This window comes from Catharus ustulatus, chromosome 22 (genome assembly GCF_009819885.2).
Source record: "Catharus ustulatus isolate bCatUst1 chromosome 22, bCatUst1.pri.v2, whole genome shotgun sequence".
Classification (NCBI taxonomy): Eukaryota; Metazoa; Chordata; class Aves; order Passeriformes; family Turdidae; genus Catharus; species Catharus ustulatus.
In genome coordinates this window covers 2,049,706-2,073,291 of record NC_046242.1, presented here as the reverse complement: position 1 = coordinate 2,073,291, position 23,586 = coordinate 2,049,706, and the positions used below count along the sequence as shown (strand labels likewise).

Genomic DNA, 23,586 nt, shown 5'->3' with positions numbered 1-23,586 from the left:
AATAGAAAACAAAATTTCTTACCAGGAAATTCATCTGGGAATTAATTAATAATAGTAACAACAACTAATTATTTGGAAATGATAATATTATGGTGTTGAAAACACAGGAGGGGCTTTTGGGTTTTTTTTGAGGAAAGCAGAAACTGTCCATAATCTTTGAATTATTTTCCATTAACTGAGGAATACAATAACACAATAAAAATAATTCTCTTCAGGGTTTGTTCATTTCTCAGGTATCTCAGCTTCCAAAACAGGATCTTCACTAAACCAAATATAAATACACTGCTTGGATAAAGACAAAGCAACATTTGCATCTCTAATTTATAAATAGTTAAACTTAAAGGGCAGGGAAGAAAAGGAGAAAAATCAACATAAACTGGTTTTTGCAAGTTGTAAATACATAAAGAAAAAAAATTCACTTCTCTGCCTTATGTGGATTTTAATTCAAACATTTAAAGCAGGTAACATTAATATTGCAATTGAACACAGTAATAACAGGGAAAGGGAAAGATTTGACAGTTCTTCCTTCACACACACAGTGATTAAATTCTTAATTGAAAAAGGTGTGGCACAGAATTAGTCTTACAACTGTAAGAAGATTTACTTCAACTGCTCAGCCATTAAATGGTTGTGCAGAGGATTACTCCTGAAAAGCAAATATTTTCCTGTAGGTAGAGATATAAATCCTGTGCATTGTCTGAATCAAACATAAAATATCTTAAGGGCCTCTTTTATAAGAGCAGTGATACAACAATTCTGTAGGGAGAACAGAACAAGACTGTAAACTGATTTTTCTAACTCAGAGAAGGAGGTTTAACATGGATTTTGCTAATAAACAGTGTGTGGCTGCAACAGTGAAATGCTTGGTATTTGTAATTCATTTGCTGCTTGAAAAATTACTTTTTAATACACAGAGATTGCTTTAAACACTTCACAATAATCATTCTGACTCAGGTTATTATCAGAAAAGGTTAATCATAAAGTTGTGATTCCACTGAGAATAAAAGAATAAAATAAACTTAAAATACCTCTTTATTTATTTTATATTGAGAGTCTCTTTTTTATTCCTTTCCAAAAGCTTAAGTCATAGGAAAATATATGTTGACACACCAAAAAAATAGTTTAAAACCACATCCCAGTGTGGGATGTTCATCCCATGAAGAAAAAAGGAACAAATCTTTAAAGATGTCATCTACTGGGCTTTTTGAATGGCAATATAATTTATAATTCCTTTTATACACAAAAAACATTCTTACCCAGAAGATCCAATGCTTTTGCACAAACCAAGCAGAGGCCGCTTCTCAGCAAAACCATCACATTTCTGAGCACCTGGGAGGAGGGCAAACAGAAGGAAAGGAAAAGCAAATCACTATTTGTGATATCAGTGTGCTGTTTGTACAGCTTCCAAGTGCAGCTTGGGGCCCAATATATTGAATACAACACAAAACTCACAGCTTGTGCAAGGTGAGGGACAGAAATTCAAATTACAGGCAGAGCTGTGAGCACTGAAGGATTGATCTCGACAGAGATGAAAATGAGAAACACCACAAGCAGCAAAACATGGCCAGGCCTGGGGAGTGATTTGGTGGTCATGCCACTGGGGCTGGGATTCTGTCACTCTGACAGTGGTTCCTGCTGGTTTTTGTTGTTTTTTGTGAGGTTATCTGCCCTGCCTGGGCTTCACACCTTGCTCTCCAGTTTGTAAAATGGAACCCAGGAGTGCCAAGCTCAGAGCAGCCTCTGCAGCCCAAGAAAACAGGAGAGGAAATTCAAACCACAGCAATCAGTTCCACCACCAGGAGATCCAAACCTCTCAGAAAACAAGCTCCAAATGGAAGTACAACTCCTACACCACATCCCATCCACTCTTAGGGGTGGTGGCACCAGCAGAGCCCAGCAGAGCTGGTTTGTGCCGTGCTGGATCCTGGCCACAGAAGTGGCACCAGTCTGGCACTGGGAGTCAGCCCTGGCATTGGGAATCAATCAGCCCTGGCACTGGGAATCAACCAGCCCTGGTACTGGGAATCAATCAGCCCTGGCACTGGGAATCAACCAGCCCTGGTACTGGGAATCAATCAGCCCTGGCATTGGGAATCAATCAGCCCTGGCACCGGGACCCGTCCTGGCACTGGGAATCAGCCCTGGCACTGGGAATCAATCAGCCCTGGCACTGGGAATCAACCAGCCCTGGCACTGGGAATCAGCCTGGCACTGGGAATCAACCAGCCCTGGCACTGGGAATCAGCCCTGGCACTGGGAATCAATCAGTCCTGGCACTGGGAATCAGCCCTGGCACTGGGAATCAATCAGCCCTGGCACTGGGAATCAATCAGCCCTGGCACTGGGAATCAGCCCTGGCACTGGGAATCAATCAGCCCTGGCACTGGGAATCAATCAGTCCTGGCACTGGGAATCAGCCCTGGCACTGGGAATCAATCAGCCCTGGCACTGGGAATCAATCAGCCCTGGCATTGGGAATCAATCAGCCCTGGAACTGGGAATCAATCAGCCCTGGCACTGGGAATCAATCAGTCCTGGCACTGGGAATCAGCCCTGGCACTGGGAATCAATCAGTCCTGGCACTGGGAATCTGCCCTGGCACTGGGAATCAATCAGCCCTGGCACTGGGAATCAATCAGCCCTGGCACTGGGACCAGTCCTGGCACTGGGAATCAATCAGCCCTGGCATTGGGAATCAGCCTGGCACTGGGACCAGTCTGGCACTGGGACCAGCCCCAGGCTCAGCCCCAGCTCCACCCCAGCACAGCAGGCTGTTAAAGACACCACACTTCTTAAAATGGGATTTTAAGAGTTTGGAGAACTTTGCTTTACTGCTGCGAAAACAGAAATAAAACTAAAATTGAGTTTTTAATTTAAAAAAAAAAATCACTTCTGCTTGTGAGCAATGTTGAACTGAATTCCAGGGTACTTTTCTACCCAACTTAAATAACAAAGTAACAACCAATACCACCACCACTAACTTTCCTCCATTTGCTTTCAACTTTTGCCTTTTTAATTCTCTATCTATAGGTCTGCATGTTTGTGGTGAATAATGGAATTTTATTTTTTTTTCTCCATTATACACCAAAGCCTTTGATCTCTAGAGAATATTAGTGATATAGCCTGCTCAAAATTTAAATCTCAAATACTGCTGTACAAAACTAAATCATTTATTCAGAAAGGCACAATTAACAATATACATTCTGACATAGCAGACTGTTAATTATTAATAACTCAGGTACATGAATTTAATTTGTAACAAACACTGTTGAGTCCTCTCATCTGTACAAGGAAAAATCTTCCCTCCTACACCTTTGGGTATTTCTAAAGTCAAATGGGTCACATCAATAAATCCACCATCAACAATAGCTTTACAAGTAACCCAAACCAGCCAGATGTATTTTCCTTTTATTCCTATTATTCCAAGCTCTTTGGTGAGTCAAACCTGTACTGTATGTACTGACCTGTAAATTGATAAATGAAACATAAAAGTCTTCTTAAGAGTCTGGCAAGCAATTTGTTTCCTTCAGTGCAGGTAACAGATGAATTCTATTTGTTCTGCTCCCAGCACTGAGGGTGAAATGCTGACTACCAGCAGCCAGGATTTCACCTGAACTATTTAATTCTATTTTTTCCTTCTTTTTTCATTAGGATATATTAGATTCAAATTCAGATGTTTCTTTATGGTTTAGTTTAATGACCAGGAAGGGGAAAAGAAGGAGGAAAAACGTGGAGGGGAGGCCAGGGAACCAAGTGCCCAAAATCAAAAGCAATGCCAGATTTAATACCCACAGCACAGATTTGCAAAATTTCTGCAAATAGGCGCTTAAACTTCTGATTTCTGTCTGTAATGACTCCAGTCCCTCAATTTGAACAAATCCATTTTCTACTTCAATACTTTCAGAATGTAAATATTAATAGTGCAGGAAAGGATCATGACTGGGAGGCCTCTGAGGGCATTAAATCAGGTTAATAGCTGTCCCATCCATGAGATTGCACAGTGACATGTGTTGGCCTCTGCCATGCTCTAATGGAGGCAGGAGCCTCTCCCAGCTCTGGGGTGGGATTTAATCTCCCAAGTTCTGCTGGATTAATTTTCATTTGTAAAATTGTGTTTATTTGCATGTGCGAGGCGCTGACGTTGCACACACCTGCTGCACACACAGTGTTTAACAAAATTGAAATGAAAAACAGCTCTCTAAATCCCCCCAAATACAAAAAGTATTGAAATCCTGTTGCAAAGTCTTTTTCTTAAACTCCTTTTATTCTAAATCCTTTTAACTCTGTCATATAACACTACAGCATTTATGAAAAGCTGGAAATCCTGACAAATCACACAATTAAAGTAATGAAAACTGCCCTTCCTGCCAACAAGGCACCACCTTATCTACAGCTCCACTTAGCTAAATGATAGGTTTGGTTTTTAAAAACCTAACTTCAGTTAGTGTGCTTAAAATTGAAAAAAATAAAAAGGGGACAAAAAAAAAATATCTCTCTGTGGCTAAATGAAATTTCATACAAATCAACATTGAGAAGTTGATGAAGTCAGGTCCCCCACACGTCAGCTCAAAGCAGCTTAGGCCTGTCCTGCTGATGAAACTGTGAATAGAAACCTGGGGCCTGCTGAGGCCTCTCAATAATGCCAATAAAAAAGGAACAACACCACCAAAACCAGCACATCTTCATGCAGAATAAAAAAGTGAAACCCAGTGGATGTGACAGGAACTCAAAGCTGCTCAGAACCCTGGGAATCACCCTGAGGAGGATGAATTTCACACTCTGACCTATTTAGGTGGCACTGAGGCAGCATGGCTGGATTTTCCTGGTGTGTAATTCCACTGATCAGTCCCATTTAATAATGCAGGGCTGCTCCTGCTCCTCTAAACCCCTCTCATTCCCATCTTTTCCTTGGGAATCTTGTGGCATTTGTGGTCCTGCCCCACAGCAATGCCCCAGGCTGGAATTCCCTCTCTTTCCCTGGGTGAAAGTTTTAGGATCACTGGTCTAAAGCATCAGAAAATTATGAAATAATTATTTCATTTCATTTGTGACATGATGATGGAACACAGGTCTGCAGAAATTGGGATTTTACAGCGTTGCACTCCAAAATTCTCCCCTGCAACAACTCTAAAAGCCTTACTTGGACAATTCCAGTCTGTAATTTCTATAATCCACAGACATTATCATTCATTATCCTCAAAAAACCCCAGAGAACAGGGGGAGAACACCAAAACTCAGCCACACACCTGCACAACCACCCCAACCCCAACCCTTGCCTGTCCATGTGCAGGGCCAGCCCCTCCACCAGAGCCTGGGATCATTTTGGGGATTTTAAACCACTGAACCACCCAAGTGGCTGAACACACACAAACCTCACATCTGCCTTCCTTCAGAAAGCAACCCAAATATTAGAGCTCTTTAAGTGTACCTGCACATAAACCTGAGTCAGCTTTTGAGGTTCAAATCTTAATTTTGCCAACATCAAAGATGGGAGCAGTGGAGAACAGGGATAAATTTGCTGCAATATTTCAACTCTCAGTGGGCAATAGTACCTCTAAATTCTTTTTATTTCATTTTTTTGTTTGCTTTTTCCCCCTTTTAAGTCAATTTAAGTGAAGAGTCAAATTCACTGAGAGATGTAGGGCTATTACACCATCTTTCTGCAAGCAGCATAATCTAGAAAATGGCAATAAATTAATTCAGCTTGCTGGAAGAATTTATTTTCATAATGCTGAGACATGGAAATAGGTTTTACAGACAACCACTGATCTAAACTTCACCACACCAGCCTGTCACCCCTTTGAGCAGGAATTGCCACACACAGAGCTGCTCCTCTGGCTTTCTGAGTTTCCTGATTGATTTTTAAACTATGCAGCTCTACCTTGACAAATGGGACAGCACAAGGCAAAGCAGGTATTTGGCCAGGGGCTTGTAAAATGACCTGGGATAAGCAATAAAAAATGGGAGATTGTAGCACTGACTTCCTCCAGAAAGCATCAACATTCTGATTTTTGTAGGTGAAAGAACAAAGATAACTGAAATAAATGTATCATTGCCTCAGCACTGACAGAAAATCCAGCCCCCAGTACACCTGGAAACAACCCTAAACCCAGCCCAGCACCCAGATCTGGAAATGAAGAGCCAAGGATGGCTCAGAGGTATCAGGGCTCAGAATTCCTGTCCCTAAGAGTGCCAGAGTCCAGGGATGTTCTCACAGTCTAAAACATGAGCTCTGCAAGCCCAAAATTTGGTCCCAGTGCAAACCCTCAGTCTCCAAAAAGGGAGTATGCATGAATGCTGTAAACTGCACAGAGTCATTAAATCCTGCCTGCTGAGGGAACCACAGAGCAGAGCTGGTACCTGGGGGGGTTTAGCATCATTTACAGAAATCCCTGCACTCTTCATGGCCATCTCCTCCAGGCTGCAGAGTGATCAAAGTGATGCTGCAGAGCTGGGACAGCTCAGGTTGGGTGGCTCAGAGCAGAGCAGAGCTGGGACAGCACAGGTTGGGTGGCTCAGAGCAGAGCAGAGCTGGGACAGCTCAGGTTGGGTGGCTCAGAGCAGAGCAGAGCTGGGACAGCTCAGGTTGGGTGGCTCAGACATGAGCAGAGCTGGCCCAGCACAGGTTGGGTGGCTCAGAGCAGAGCAGAGCAGAGCTGGCCCAGCTCAGGTTGGGTGGCTCAGAGAGCAGAGCAGAGCTGGCCCAGCACAGGTTGGGTGGCTCAGAGCAGAGCAGAGCTGGCCCAGCTCAGGTTGGGTGGCTCAGAGCACAGCAGAGCTGGGACAGCACAGGTTGGGTGGCTCAGAGCACAGCAGAGCAGAGCTGGGACAGCTCAGGTTGGGTGGCTCAGAGAGCAGAGCAGAGCTGGGACAGCACAGGTTGGGTGGCTCAGAGCAGAGCAGAGCTGGGACAGCACAGGTTGGGTGGCTCAGAGCAAGGCAGAACAGAACTGGCCCAGCACAGGTTGGGTGGCTCAGAGAGCAGAACAGAGCTGGGACAGCTCAGATTGGGTGGCTCAGAGCAGAGCTGGGACAGCACAGATTGTGTGGCTCAGAGCAGAGCAGAGCTGCCAGTCCCAGCAGCTCCAGGAGCTGGCCCAGCTCCTGAGCCAACAAACCTGCCCAGGCTCCTGCTGCCAGCAGCACCCAGGAGCTGCTGGAGGAGACCCCCTGCACGAAATGACCCCTGTGAAACAAGGCTTCATTATGCCACGAGGCACACCACGAGGCAGAGGATCTAACATCAAAGGGCTGCAGTTTTTTCACTGAATAGTTGACAAACGATTAAGTTCTGCTGCTGTAAAGTCACCAAGTTAAAGCCATGAGCTTTCCTTTCACACCTGGGAATGAGCTGCTTATCACCAGCTCAGATCTGTTTCTAGGAACGTGCCAAATCCATCCACCAAGAGACTCCTATTTTCAATAATTCCCTTTTTACAGCTTTACAGTAAAACAGTGTTTGAGCCTGCTGATGGTAATCAGCTTCTCCTTTACAAATTCCTTTTATTTCGTTCAGAATCATTAAAGCTCATGAGTTAGTTATCTAAGGCCTCTTATTACAGCTTTACTTTTATCTGATTCCAGATACTGGTCAATGATACATTCATGTACTTTTAATCAAAGATTTATTTAAACCAAGCCATGTAAAAAGAGACCAAAACATGTTTTTAAAAGGTTTGGTTTAATTTAATATGAGCTAATTTGAATAGTTTTCTAATGTAACAACTACCATTGTCAGATGCTAAATATATGTAATTTAGGGGCTGAAGGAGTTCATGAGTGTGATTTGCTTGATTGAAAACTGAAAAATCTGTTTTAATATCAGAAAAAACAGAACTCCCAGGTTCTTCAATTAATTTACTTCATTTTCATTTTCATTTCCATTTCCACTTCCACTTCTCTTTCTCCTTTTTTTTTTCTTTGAGAGAGGAAGGGGCACAGACATCCATTACTCAATGAGACACATAATAGCAAAAGAGCAGGGATTCGTTGGGAATTATGCAGGGTTCCAGTAAATGGAATAAAGCAACAACAGCCTTGGGAAGTATTTTACTCTAAGTTAGTTTAACCTGTAATAGCCACACAGCCACATATACTTTGTATATTGCTCTGCTCAGGAAATCACCAAAACAATATATAACATGTCCATTAAACATTCTTCATTTACTTTCTTTGAAACACACAAAAATCAGAACAATTTGCTATGAATAATTTAAACAATAAGATTTTAGGCTGCATTTTTTTAGTTCAATAATTAATTCATAAAATATTACTAGAAATTCTAACCTAGCTTAATCCCTTGGTCATACTAGAAACACATTCTTTTCATCCACAAAGTAAAACAACCAATTTAATTTAGACCCAAACAGTTCTTTTCAGAAGTCAACAACTGGAATGGGTTTGGATAGAACAGGGAAATTTTTTTGCAGGAATTTGCTTGTTTATGCACAATTGCTCAGATTTTGCAGCAAGTTCTTCTTGGGGTTAACTTCTGGAAGAATCCTGTTAAATTAAGCAGCTTGGTTTAGAATTTGATAAATTAATATTTAAGCAGTGGCAGAGAGGAGCTGCACTCAAGGGATGATAAAATTTAAACCAGTGAAAGGGGCAAAGTGAGGAAAGTAAATGTAAAATAAGGAGAAATTGAACAAATCAGAAGGCAACAAATTGTGTTGTCTGGTAGGTGTGACTGGGGTGGGACAGAGCCTTTTGGAGAGGTTCTGCTGAGGGAGGAGTGATGTGTGAGCTGTACTCACTGATCTGAGGAGCTGGCAGGATCCGCGCGGCTCGGACGGGCCCGTGGCGCACTGAGAACAGCTCCTGAGCTTCCCCACTGATCTGCAAACACCAACACACCAAAAATTCGGTTATCCTGGCAAAAACAGACATGTTTAATAGCTGAGAACAGCTCCTGAGCTTCCCCACTGATCTGCAAACACCAACACACCACAAACTCGGTTATCCTGGCAAAAACAGACATATCCAATAGCTGACAAGGTGGGTGGAAAGGCATTTTAGGGAAGTACATTGGGAAGACTCTGCCTAAGCAACCACTGCCATTTCTAATTCAAAATATATATCAGGAGTCTTGAATTAACTGGTCATGACTGGAAGAATCAAGACTTGAAGCTGACTAAAATTCCCAAAAATTTATCCCACATTTCACATGGTTCTAAAGGCAAATTCCAACTCAACAGAGATCAATCAAGAGTGGCAAACATGGGTGGAAAAAATGGGAGAATTTCATCTATTGGTTCATTTCAAACTCAGCAGGTGTGAAAACCATGTTTAAAAATAGGTGGTCAAGCTACTTAAGCCTGTCACTGATGGCAATGTTGAAAAGATTAAACCAGCAGCAGTTAAGATGAATTTCCAGACTTCCTGCAATGGTCACTCAATGTATTTTCATAACTGCCTGGAAATGGATCCGATATGGAACGTCAAACTGCAGGAAAATGGCAAACATTATGAAAGTCATTTCCAACTAACCAACAACTTAAACCAGATGTAATGAGCCCCAGAACACAGCCAAGGCTGGCATCAGGTTTTGCCAAACAAGCAGCTTACAATATCAGAAGAGAACATGATTTGGAATAAGGTTCTTAGGAATCAATAAACTATAAATTCAAGTGAACTTTTGGAAATGTCATTTTATGGTTGTTTCCATTTCTTTCTGCACTTCAGCTCACACGTCCAAAAAGTTAAAATACTCCTACTGTTTGACCAGCAAACCCCCAAGTACAGTCCTGCAGGCTCTCAGCTTACATCCACTCCTGCCTGGTTATTTATTATCACTGCTCTAGGTCATGGGGGAGAATTAAACCACCCCATGAAGCACAATTAGAAATAAAATTACTTTGAAAATACCATTTACTACAGAGCTAAGCCACCATTCTGCAGACAATATAGAGAACTACTGCTTTTCCCTGCTAAGCCTGGAATTACACACAAGCTACAAAAATGTGGGGAAATAACATTTTAACCCATTTTAGCCCAGCAGTTTATCAGTAAAAATCACTGCTAATGACACCATCAGAAATCAACTCACTAAAGGTTTGCTGATGGCTTTTAAGTGATCATGAGCTTGGAGTGCAGTGTGGGGGAAAAGAAAAAGCCTCTGGATGAAAACATCTGTATCCAGAAAAAACAGCTCAGGAAAATGTAGAGCAGAGCTAAGCAGAAAATGAGGAAAATTAAAGAGGGACAGAGTAATAAAGAGATTTTTAAAATTAAGACAGCAGCACGTTTTCTGTCCATTGGAACACAGCAGCTCTATGAAAAGGGAAAGGAGGAAATGGAAAAGAAGAAAAATAGAAGGTTTGGGAACTATTATTATTGGCAATTAAAGATTTTTCCCCCAAATCATGAAAATTGCTGTTTCACACGTGTGTGCACATCTCTGGCTAGGAATGAAAACAGGAGGGAAAGGAACCAGCACAACAGAGGTATGGAAGGAGTGATGCCCATAAAATATCCCAGCTCAGGCACCTCCTACTCCTTTTCAACCCTGCCAGCACATCAGCCCCAGCTCCCATCTACTTCAAATAAAGTCCCAGTCCCCAAAGGAAGACACACTGAGAGGGCCAAACCTTCCCAACTCAGGTTCTGCTCTTAAATATCCTGAACTCCAGGAAAATGTTTATCCAGCCTGGGGTGCCAAGACCTGGGAGAGTTTAAACTTGAGACTTGCAAAGAAAAGCCTGAAATGTCCAAATAGAAATGAAGTTTATTTGTACTGAAGCATTTAACATGGAAATCCCAGCCCAGCTCTTCTCATGCATATAATGCAGTAACTTCTGAATAATTAATATTCATTATTTAAAGATAATTTATTATTTTATATTGGGGAAATTACAGAACAATGGAGTAACAAAAGGCACAGGATCCAAAGGTGACTGAGATGACATTACAGGTATTTAGCCCCTGTTTTGAGACCACTGTAGGTCCTTTGCTCAGTCCCTGTAGCATTCTAAATCATGGAATGGTTTGGATTCAGCCTCTAAAGCTCAAGTGCTGAGCACTTGCTGACTCCTGGGAGCTAAAAAGGAGCAAATTTTAAGATACACCCCCACAGGAGGCTTTGTAATGAAAATACAAGATGCCACTCAACCACCAGCATCTTGCTTGTAAAGAAAATTCAAATTCTCTAACAGGCACAAAATAAAGTTTCCAAAAAATCCGGATGTGACACTGCAACAGTGATCACATTAAAACACTAATATTTCATCTAGCACAGTTTCATAAAGTCACAGCTTTGCCAGGGGATTTAAGCTGTGTGTCCTTAGTTGTTCTGGTGAGACTCATGGAAGACACTGCATGTTGTGTGTGCCATGAATTAGTAAGAGCTTGGTTGTTCCTTTGTTTGCTTGGCACTGAAAAATGCATTAGGGCTCTGAGTCCAATATGATCTTTGAATCCCAATTAACCTCTTTCAAACAGCACCACCACCACCAGAAGCTTCTGCTGCTTGCAGCCTCACAAAACCCTGAATTAACTGTGGTCAATGCTCATGCCTTCATTTTTCTATGGATAAAACTGCATTGCTGAGCTCACCCAGATCCAATCTGGGTGCAAGCACCTCCTCCAGGGGACAGGGATGGTGTGGCCTGATCTCCCTGCCACTGCAGCCCTCACCTCTGTGTGAATGGGCCACTTTCCCCACTGGGAACTCAAATGGGACCAGGGATTGCACATGGAGGGGGCAATGGGTCAGCTGTGGGCTGGCAACTCTCAGCCAAAGGCTCCACATCCCATTACCAGCCCCTGGAGCTCCACAGTCTCACATGCACAGACAAAATATAAATAGAGCTCATGAATTGAAAACAGAGCTCTAAATTCTTCAAAAAGCACCTGTGAGAAACGAGGCTGTGGCTGCCATTTTGGATTGGATCCAGCTAAGTAGCAAGTCCCCATGGCAGCTCTCAGAGCTCTTAAAAGTTTTTCTTTCCCATTCCAAAAGCCAAGAATATTTCCAAACAGGTTTCAAGAATTGGATATTAAGCTGTAAAAGCAGCTCCAGGTACTTGTTGTAGGGAAGAGGGAATCCAAAATGACGGCTCCAAGCTGCTCTGGTAGAACATCTCAGCTTTCCCAAAACCTGGGATCAACCACAACTCCCAGACCTACAGGGAAGGCTGCAAGAAAAGGGTTCAAACCCCCCAAAAAATCTTCATTAAAGGAGGAAGAAGAATCTTCTCCTCCACTTCAGACATCTTGAGCTGCTGCTTCAAACATGACAGCCCAGGAACCTGCAGCACTGGGGAATGTTGGACAGCACTGCTGTATTGTTTGGAGCACACCAGTTTGCACCCATTAAAAAATGCTGAACAAAGGAAGTTTTGTTCACACCGAGGAGAAGTAATAGTTTCCAAGCAGAGAAAATGGTTTTCACGTGGTGAAAAAAAAAAAAATAAAAAAAAAAAAGGCAAACATACACCAAAGTGAAATGAAATTGAGTTTGGGACTTAATGCTTGAACTACTGTGCAAATCTAGAAATGGAAACTGAGGGATGTGTAACAGGAAAAGGGAATGATCAGGAGGTTGTTTCTAAATATTCTGATGTATGATTTAAACATGATATGATGTGATAATAAGCATTGATAAATACCACCACCAAATATTGCTGAATCTGGGTTAAAGGCAACTTCCAGTCATGCTGCTGCTGAGAAAGTAAGGAAGGACTGGAAGAAAATGAACAAATTTTATCCCCTTAGTTTAGAAATCCACTCAGCTTTTCCATTCAAACCACATCTCTGTAATTATCTAGAGATTGTAAGAATTTAGATGCTCAAGGAATGTGACTGGACTGAGGATGAAGTTGCACCTAGTACTTTAAATTATGGCAGTGCTAATGGAATCAGAAGTTTTATAAAACCACATTTCTTGCACACTGGTGCCTCTTCAATATAAAAAAAACCAAAGCCTCATCTATTTGCATAGATGGTTTGCAAAGTCCTCAGGCTTTTTCAGGGTCACTAGGTCAGGTCATTACTCCATTTTTGTGAGTGGGACATGCAAGTGGCTCCCTCTAGAAAGAGGTCTGGACAGAGGAAGGACTGCAGCTTGGGATGTGATAAGTTTCTTTTTTAATTGTAACAAGAACCATTACATTAAGATGATTTTTCTACTTCTGAAACTCCAAGCTTACAATGAAAAACAACCAAAAAAAGCAGCCAACGTGCATTCCCTGAACAGGAACATCTAGAACAGACACTTGGAAACCACACCAGGCAGAAACCAGTTCCAGTTGTCTCTGAAACACGAAACTGGGAGCAAGGGAAAAAACAAATTCCAAACAAAACACAAAACTCCACTGCACCGTTATCAAACAGGAACTCCTGGTGTATTCCCACATTCCTCCCCACTTAGGCAGGAGTATTTTAAGCCCAGTTTTAACCTTCCCACCCCCATGTGAGAGCAGAGATCAAAGCCCAGCCCTTTGGATGGACACCCCAACCACCACCCCAAGCCCTTTGAAGCCGCCCTAATGGGATCTCCCATTCTGCAAATCACACTTTTGTAGTGCAGAGCTCTTCCTCGGAGGAGATGTTAATGTGAAAGCACTCTCAGCCTGAGGAGAGACACACCGAGGTGTGGGCAAGGCCATGGAACACCATTAGCAGGAGTGTGGGCTTAGGAGCTGTCATAAACACTTCATAATCACTCACACACAACCCCTGCTGCCTGCAACACGTTATTAAGTGCTGAATAGAGGGCCAATTGTAGGAATAAAAAAGCACAATGCTACAGATAATGACTTTCCTGAGGAGATTTGCACATAAATGTCAGATTGTTGCTTTTGCAGATTAAGCTGGAGAATGCAGGGGTTGGGTTTTTTTTTTCTTAGCTGGAATAACATTGCTTAATTACAAGCTAAATAGTCAGAGGGGCCAAGAAGGAAGGTTTGTGTAACAGCAAAGGACAAAAAAAAGTGTTGCCAAATAAGCTCTTAAATATTAAGTCAATCACAAAACTGCCAGGTTTTATTGTGCTCAGGCTAAGGAAGGGGGAAAACGCAAAGGAGAAGCAACAATGTGAAAAAAACAGTTTATGTAAAACCCCCTCCAGTTCATGCTCCCTCCAAATTTATTAGATATACAAATCCTGCTCTGCAAAACTGTTTAAAACTGATGTTAAAGATCATTATTCTGTGAGAATCTCCACTAACAGAGGAACCATTCCAGCACTGAGACTGGACTAACACAAAGTGTCCAGGTCCAGGCTGCACCTCCCTGGCTGTGCTCGCAGAATTTCACAGAATGTACAAAATAAAGGGCTGGCAAATGGTGCAATATCCTCACAGCTGACATTCTGAAGGTGGATGGTAAAATATTTCCACATCTGGCATTTTCTCCATCTCACTGCACTTCCTCCCTGCTCATGCTCCTGCAGAAGTTGGACAATACTAAGAGAAGCTGTCCTGCGATTTCATTTTTGTTCTTTTTCCTGAAATAGCAAATACTATCAAAAGTTAGGAATTATGAAGAAGTGAAATACATTAGGGGTAAAAAAATTAAAAGACAGCCTGGTTGTACAGTTCTATTAGAAAAAAGGCAAAATCAGGTATTCCATGCTTAATTTGTGGCTCATTTGGACACGAGGGGAAAATTATAAAATGTAAAGAGAGAATGAAAAAGGAAAAAATCCATCCATGGCAACACATCTCCTTTTTTTAGCAGCAAACACAGGTTCATTCGATAATAACATTTCAGCTGGCTAAAACAGGGTGTTTCGTGAGGAGGTGCTATTCAGCACATGTTAATTAATTAATTAATGAGTTGATTGATGAGGCGATGCTGCCGCTCTTAGCTCGGTGTCCCAGCGCCACCGTGTGGCCGCTTTGTGAAACGCACGCGAGAGGAATTTCCTCTATTTCAGCTGAAAAGTTCCCAAATCCCAGTTAAAACTCCTACATCTCAATAAACAATTACAAAATACTAAAATTTAGCGAGGTATATTATGTCTCACTCCATTTTCTATGAAGCATTCCTTCAAAACCTCATCAACTTTTTTATTTCCTCATTCCAGCTAATGAGATGCAATCAGGAGGGTAACAAGGTGCAATAAAGAGGTGAAAAGCTCTACCACACCCATAAAACTCGATTTAACTGAACTTTTGCTGTAGAAATTATCATTATTTTCTGAGCTACTGGTATATAAACACGTGTCCTACATAGCTAACCAAGAAGTTGTAAAATGTACACATTTCTTTAAAAAACAGAGTATTTTACAAAGGGGAAGAACTCCATCCTGTGCTTTAATTTGAAGGTGTTGTGAGCAGTTTTGCTTTTTTGAGTTCAGAATTTTATGACATACTGTACTCAGCTTTATTCTCTCATTTTGAGAAATTTGGGGGAAATTCCCCAAATGAAGACCACGTGCCACATCAACCACTCTGCAACACAAAGCAGGGGTGGGGATGACAGCATGAAATCAAACCCATGTGCACACAGAGGCCTTCATAAAATTAAAATTGCAAATCATGTCCATGACAAACATGTGATTGTAAAATACCATTAATGCTGTCATACTTGAGTTCCTAGAAAAAACAAATCCTGTTGGTGTTTTTAAACCTTTGTTCCTTTCTGTTAAAAAACAAAATTTGTTTTTTTTTTAGTGGGGTTACAAACTATTCCAGAATGGAATGCTCCCAGTTTGAGTCTGGAAATGGATTTGGCAGGAATGAAGTGTAAAAAGGCCTCAGAAATCTGCAGGTACATGAAGTGAAGTGTTTGAGCTGTGCTATCTGAAGATAAACACATTACACACACCCACATGACTCTGATGGGAAGTGCTGCCTCTTTCCACTCCACTGGGAGAAATTCAAGGTGAAACATTAAAATTATAACACAACAGTGAGAGAGAAAAGAGAAAGGAAGGAGGGAGCTGAGCTCTGTACTCACAGGAATGCTCCAGACCTGCATCCCATCACTGTATCCAATCATCAGCAGCAATGGGGGCTCATTGCCAGTGCTGTGGATCTCATGGAATTCCATATTCCTGGATGTATCTGGATGGGATTTCACAGCAAAGCCACTGTTAGACATCAGCATCAAGCTCCCAGCAACATGAGATGGTGTTTCCTCAATTGTTACAACTAAAAGCAACCAAAGTGCTTTGCATTTTCATGCTGGAACAATACTGAAATACATTCTAACACCACTGTTAAGAGTTTCACAAAGAGAAAGCTTTAAAGTTTAAAATGATGGAGAAGAAGTTTCTGGATAACAACGTGGTCTAAGAGAAAATGGTGATTGATTCCCCATTCAGCTCTTCCAGCTGTTTATCCCTGTTCTCTTTTTTTAAAGGAAGGTTAGGGATGGAGTGAGAGAGAACCTAAATCAGGGTTATTAGAACCAGAAATTACCTCTGATCTCTACGTGGCTTTGTGGCCTTCTTTGGCCAGTTAATGTTTGTTTGCTTGTGAGTTTGTTTTCCTTTTATTTTTTAAAAGATCTCAGGCATTCCCTTTCTAGGTCCATTCTTAGAATATTCTTCAGAATCCTTCATGTTGTGTTTAAATTTATTTTATGCAGGCTGTTCTGACTGGAAACTTCCTCTTTCACCACCCCAAATAAATCTTCCCCATCTCTGATGCTTCCATGCTTTCACTTCATTCTCTCATGGTTGAAAATGTCATTTAAGAGGGGTTTTACCCAAGAAAATCATAATATCTGGGATTATTCTACTGCAGAGAAAGCTGACTGGAATTATTGCACATGCACCTCAAAAAGAACAAGTGAGAGAAAATGAAGCCATACCATTTAAATCTGCATTTTCAAATCTGACCCAGACGATTTTCTCTTTTTCTTCTGGTGGGGTTCCACTGTAGGCCTGGACAAAAAGCAAAAGGTTTGAAATAAGGAGGATTAACAGTGGTTTTTCTCCCCGTGTAAGAAGGAATTTAATTAAAAACCACAAACATAATTCATGGAGCTTATTGTCACACAGAATAACCATGCTGAGCATCACTCACTGATGGAGGAATGACAAAATATTTCTAACAATAAATCTTCTGGGGCAGGTAAGAAATGCCACGTGTCTAAGAGTGAGTTAATTAAATTAAACACTGTGGCTTCTACAGTCTTTAACTTCAGCAGTGTTGGAGGTTCTCACATGAGGTGTTTTATCATTAAAATTCTCTTTAATTTACTTTAAAGCTGTGCAAGCCAGACTGAGGAAAGAAAGAGACCTTTACTGCACAGTTTATATTACTGACACCTTCCAGTCCTGTTTGTGACAACTTTAATGCAGCCATTTAAAAGAGAATGAACTGCAATTCCAGCAGAACAGATCCATGTTTCAGTCCTGTGTTCTACAGATTCCCATAAAAAGATGAGATACAAAAAGAAATTGTGGAGTGAGACTTGCAGGGTTTCCAAACTGGGGTTTTACAGTCCTCAGGAGGAGCTGTGGTAGCAGGAACGTGAGCAGCAGCAGAAATCCATCACTTCCAAATGAATTATAACAAAATACTGAGCACCAGTTGGGATTAAATATGAACACATCTTGTATAATCACTTTATACATGCCAGAAAAGCAGTAACATGAACTAAAAATACAAATGTGAAAAATAAGTGGGGTTTACTTTTCAAAACAAATCACATTCCACGCTTCCAAGGCAAACTGATTTGTCAAATAAAACACAGATTGTGTCTTTTAACCAGAGAGGGGGAATGGGAGCCTGTGGAATGCAGCAATCTCTTAATTGGAACTTTAAATATGTTTAATTTCAACCCTGAGTCCAAAATCAATCCACAAATTGGTATTACTGAGGGAATTGTTTTTGTATTATTACAGAATAAATGCACTGGGAATTCCTAAGAGGAAATTCCTGAGGAAACAAGGCACTAAGTAACCAAGATAATCCTTGGAATCAGAATCAGGATCATTTCCTGAAGCTGCAATCAGCTGCAGTGCTCCCCCACCAAAGAGAAAAACAAAATTAGCTCTTCTGCTACTGGGAGGGCCATGGGCAACCAGGAAAGGACCATTCCAGTGCCATATTTATGATATATCAATATATTAAAATATATAAATATACATATTTAAATTTATTTATTTGTTTGTTTATTAGATGAAATAATAAATTCACAAAACAGAGGGAGGATTCCTGACACTGCTTTTTGTGCACTGAAAAAAAGTAGTTTCAAAGATCCACCCTACCTGTGGCACAACATCTTGGAGGAAGGTGACAACACTTTCCATGTACGACTGTTCCCTGCAAAAAAGGAGGAGAATTTCAGCCAAAGGAGGTCAGAAATGGGCATGAATATATTAAATTAGATCAGCAAAAGGAAGCATGGGCAACCTTTAGCATAGAGAATACTAAGCATGCAATGCAGGCACTTAATTTTACTGCCAAATTCTGATAATATAAATTGTGGCCTGTAATAGTGAAAGGATTGAGTAAGAATAATAAAAGTCTGTAAAAAAGCCAAGTGATACCTGCTGATGGAATAACTGCTGGGGGAAAAGTATAAAATCTAAATTCAAGGAATGAGCCATGTTCTCCACATCAGAGGGGCCTGAAGTGGTACAGGGATTTGGAAATTATTCCTCAGGATTTTCTCTACTTGATGTGGCTCTTACAACATGAAAATGAGGATTTAAACAAAGACTGGAGCTCTCCTGGTGGCACAAACAAACTTCCAGAGCTCCTGTGCAATGCTGGAGTACATGGCAGTGCTCAGGGGAGGGAACAAAACCCTCCCTAAGAACAGCAAGGATATTTTCAGGTAAGATTTGACAGCTTGGGAAGCTTTATTCCTTCTTGGAATTCCAGCAGCACCATCGACTGGGGATGGTTTCTAGTGCAAGGTCCATTTGTTGGGGCAGATTTCAAGAACTGCTTTGAGCAGCCTGGCCCTGCAGGAGCAGTGAGCCCCTGGTGTAAGTGCTGAGTAACCACAGTGTGGGCAGAGAGCAGCACTCAGATGTGCTGAAACCAGGCTCAGCAACACTTGAGACACGCTGGCAACAAGAGCTCCCTTCAGAAAGTCTGAGATTATTTAAGAAAAGCCTTCAGGTTTTCTTTAGGCAACAGCCTTGGCAGCTCTGAAATTAACTTTTATGCTGTCGCAATTTTTCCTGTGCTAACTCAAGAGTTCTCATAGCAACAAAGGAGAACTGTAAATTAGGAACTCTGGATGGCCAAAGGTGCTTTTTTTCTGAAGCTGTGCAAGATTGTTTTAATAAAAACAGGAGTGTTTAGCACTGAAAAATGAAGCACTCTGGAGAATTTAGAACTATACAGAAGATACCTGAACCCAAACACTGCAACACCTCTTTGAAATCAGAGAGAAATCTAAAATATGGAGTTTCACATTCCAGAAAACCTATTCCAGCCCATGACCAAACCAGCAATGCCAGGATTTCTGCATCCCAGACTGTCCCACTCAGCTTTAGGCTGAGGCCTGACAAAGGAGCTGTGGTTTATTCTGTGCTGATTCCTCTCTGATTTATGTAGGTCACCCAAGCTGCCCCTGCACACCTGTATTCAAATGCCTGGCCAGAGAATTAAACACAGAGGCTGGAGCTGTCCTGGGAATGCCAAGCAGCCAGAGTCATGCTGCCTTCATGGCTCAGCTCATGGAATGCACTTTTTTCCCCTCTCCCCAAGCACATCTTGATGTTTGGGGGTGTTTTATTCAGTGTGTGCTCTAAATCTCTCCTGAAGTTGAAAAAAAAGTCCAGGGAGATGTCTTGAAAGTGGTTAAAAAGAACATAACCCACAAAAAAAAACCCCAATCTTCCTTTAATAATGATGCAGAAATTTAACATGAGCAGCAGAATACTGCTGAGTGCTCAGCACACACAGATTCATTTCTGAGGCACAGATAGCTCAAGAACAAAACACCACGTTTAAAAAAAGAACAGATCTTCAGAACAGATAATCAACTTCTCACAGTGTTTTCTATTATAACACTTTTAAAGCATATTTTGAAGAAAATGTTGTTACAGAGAGGAAATGCATTTGTTGAGGAATTCTGTCACATCAAAAAAATGGCTGCAAGACAAAGCTCTAACACAAATTTTGTGGTACAATAATCAATTTCTTGTGCTCTTCAATAAAAATGAAGTGCATCTTGTTTCTGGAAATACAGAGTTATCTCCAAGGGCACAATAACACCCCCTGAAGTTGACATTTCCATACAGTGCCATTTTGTAGCAGCATAAACATTCCAAGGAAGAAAGAAAAATTGCTACAAAAGTCTTGTAACATACAAAGAAAATATCATAAATCTTCCAGGCTGTCTTGCAGCCAAAAAACTCTTTGGCCATGAAAGCATTCCCATGTGAGCACAGTGAAAATCAGGATGCCCAGGCACAAAAAGTGTCTGTCAGGTGGAGCGTCTTCCTTTTTTTCTTGGTTTTGTTCTTTTAAGTAAAATAAAAAAAAAATTGGAAAAAAAAATTTCTACAATTCTTCTTCCTAGAGGACTTTAATGACAAGTTTTGTATGTTTTAACAAGTTTTGTATGTTTTAATACATCCACTCCTGGTATAGGTGGTGTTGAAAAGAACAGCAAGAAAGGATCACATGTGGCACATCCCTCTGGCCTAAGGAAGAAGTTGGCATCACTTTTCTACATTGCAATATTTGTACAGCAAAATGGTGCAAACAACAACAAAACTCTGCAGTAATTAGCTTTTAAATACACAACTTTGGAGTGCAATTGCAAAGGATCCCATTTAGGGAGACAGAAATGCCACGTGTTGACTTTATTGGACAACGCTCAACGCGACAAAACTGCAGTGTCAACACAAGTTGGCTTTGGGGGGGAAAAAAACCCAAACCAGCTCAAGCTGGCTTCTTCCACAAGAAAATCAAACCCTTCTCAGCAAGGGCTGCTCTTCTAGAAGGTTCTTACGTGGCAGCTTGAGGGCGAACCACCACTCCTCCAGTGCAGCGACTGGGGCGGCGCGGGGACTCTGTCGCCATCGTTCCTGGGCACACACCTGCAACAAACACAACACTTTTATTAAAATTTCCACAGGATTATTTATTACACAGGTTCTTGGTGTGTTCTTCAAGGTGCTAAGAGGGGGACTTTGCTCACACAGAGCTGTAGGCCTCTTCACAGCACTTGTGTTAATGAGAAAAAGAAAATCACACACCATGCAAGCAACTTCTTCAATCACTGGAATGGTGGTGAAAACCAAAAAACAAACCCCACAGACCTGGATGATAAAGTGGAAAATTATCCCAAACTGTACTAGATGATCCTTAAGGAGCCCTCCAACACAAACCACTCTGTGATTCCATGATTAAAGACAGTGGTACAGGCACGCAGTTGTCATCACCGCTACACAAACCCACTATTTACTAATGGGCTGCTGTCTTGGAAAATAATTATATAAAAATAAAGTGCAATACCAATTGCAGCATACTGTACTCTTGCAAATACAGGTTACATTTCAGCTCACACATTCTACTGCTTTATGTCCGTTCTTTGTGTCATCCTTAAGCTTTCCTTCACACTTCTGGGTGAAAATTCCGTGTAACATACCTGAAATCAGAGCGCAATTGAGGAGCGCCACAGAGCCCAGGCAGCCTTCAGGGACCCCCCTCAGCTGCTCTGCTGTGTCCCCTCACCTCAAACCTCTTCATAAAGTCAAAGAAAAAGCCAAATCCCCAACGTGCTGTCAGTTATCAGCATCATTTCACATCAGGCCACACTTTGTAAGTGACAGCTCATTCAGGGAGGCGGGACAACCACTCAGAAATTTGCAACAAAATAGTAATTAGAAACAAAGCGTTCAGCAACACAATAGCAGCCTGACACACACGCCGAGGAACCTGGAAGGGCGAAGTGTCACGGAAAGGATGAAATCACCACACGGATACCTGCGCCTGCCGTGCCCTGAGTGCCAACACCTTGTGGCACCGCACCCTGAGGGGAAGGGAGCACCGGGACAGATTTCAGCTCCCGATCCGGGCCTGGGCACGGCCGCGCCTCGGCTCGGGGCAGCTGCGGAGCCGCCACGGCGGGGCCGGGACCGCCCGACCCCTCAGGAGCCCGACAGCGGCCGGGCCGGCCTGGGCACCCTCCGCCGCCGCTGTTGAGCAACTCCACACCGACACCGCGACCTGCCCGGCCTCGCTCCCGCCGCCGCCCGCTGAGCGGGGCCGCAGCCTCCCGGAGCGCGCCCACCCTGCCGGCCGCCCCTCACTTCACACCCCGGCAGCTGCCGGGGGTCCCTCAGGCCTCACGGGCGGGCCTGCCCTGCCCGCCGCCCCCCGGCCCGGCCGCTGCCTGGCCAGGCCTCCCCGCGGGGCCGCTCCGAGCAGACACAGCGCTGCCCCGAGCGCGCTCCCGCCGCGCGTCCCCGGCACAGGCCACCCTCACCTGCCGGGCTCCCGGCGCCACTGACACTGTTTGGGACCCCCCGGGCAATGACACTGAGCGCACCGCGCCCGCAGCCAATCGGAGCGCGCCGGGGGCGGGCCGCGCCCTCCTTCCAGCCAATCGGCGATCGCGCTGCCCGCCGGTGGGCGGGGCGTGGCGGGACGCGGCCGGGGCGGCGAAAAGCGGGCGGCGCTGCCCCCCCCGGCGCGCGCCCCGCGGCTTTGTTTACATCGGGGATCTCGCGAGAGCCGCCGCGCGCCGGGGCCGGCCCCGCGCACGTGGGGCGGGGAGGGGCGGGAGGGGGAGGCGGGGCCGGATTGGCGGGCGGGGCCGCGTGGTGTGACGTAATAGAGAGGGCGTGGTCTGATGGGCGGGGCCGTGAGGGCCTGTGAGGGGCAGTGAGGGGATGTGAGGGGATGTGAATGGCCGTGAGGGACCCTGAGGGGATGTGAGGGACAGTGAGGGGATGTGAGGGGCCGGGAGAAGGTGGGGAACGAGCAGAACGCTGCTGGCAGAGTCCCGGCAAGGCGGAACTCCCGCGGGGTGCAAGCGTCCCCAGGCTGGAGAGCTCAGGGACATCACAGGTTGGTGAGGGGCAGGAGCTGCTGCCCCTCACAGCTCGGGTGCTGTGGCAGCGCTGGAGACACGGCTGAGGAGGGGCCTCAAAAGCCCCAAAGGGGCTCCAAGCACTATGGAGAGAGACTTCGGACAGGGGTGTGGAGTGACTGGACACAGGGAATGGCTTCACAATGCCAGAGGGTGGATTTTGATGATAGAAATTGTTCCCTGTGAAGGTGGGCAGGCCCTGGCACAGGGTGCCCAGAGCAGCTGTGGCTGCCCCTTCCCTGAAGTGTCCAAGGCCAGTTTGGACAGGGCTTGAAGCAACCTGGGACAGGGGAAGGTGTCCCTGCCCGTGGGTGACATTTAAGTTCTCCAGCCTAGTGTGTGATTTATGTTTACAGGTGTCCAGCACTGCCCAGATCCCTCAGGGTGACACACGGAGCCCTGGCTCAGGTTTCCAGACAGTGGCACCAGGTCAGGAGGGGTGATCTGCTCCGGGAATGCACCTGACTGCAGTGACAACATCATCATCCACATACCACGAGAATGAAACAGTGACTGAAGAGGAACCCAGCAAACACAAAGTGCCCAGGAGCAGGTTTGCACAGATCCGAGCTTTATTTCGCAAGAAAAAGTTGTAACTCGGGTTCGATCTTACCAAAGGAGTCTCTG

At 43.6% G+C, this 23,586-nt stretch overlaps 1 protein-coding gene across 10 annotated transcripts in view; it reads right to left on the bottom strand.

The window, feature by feature from the left end:
• The window catches only part of BCAS3 (BCAS3 microtubule associated cell migration factor), a 295,160-nt gene extending 272,701 nt beyond the window's left edge, over positions 1-22,459 (bottom strand). For all 10 annotated transcript variants that reach the window (XR_004419938.1, XM_033078230.2, XM_033078232.2 and 7 more), the window contains exons 1-7: positions 22,354-22,459; positions 20,875-20,962; positions 18,167-18,221; positions 16,762-16,834; positions 15,904-16,010; positions 8,757-8,838; positions 1,257-1,329 (exon numbers count right to left, since the gene is read on the bottom strand). Coding sequence is in view for 9 of the 10 variants with exons in the window: in XM_033078230.2 (XP_032934121.1) it covers positions 1,257-1,329; positions 8,757-8,838; positions 15,904-16,010; positions 16,762-16,834; positions 18,167-18,221; positions 20,875-20,945 (461 nt within the window). In the remaining variant the exon portion in view is untranslated. The remainder of the gene's footprint in view (positions 1-1,256; positions 1,330-8,756; positions 8,839-15,903; positions 16,011-16,761; positions 16,835-18,166; positions 18,222-20,874; positions 20,963-22,353) is intronic.
• Between the last annotated feature and the right edge of the window lie 1,127 nt (positions 22,460-23,586).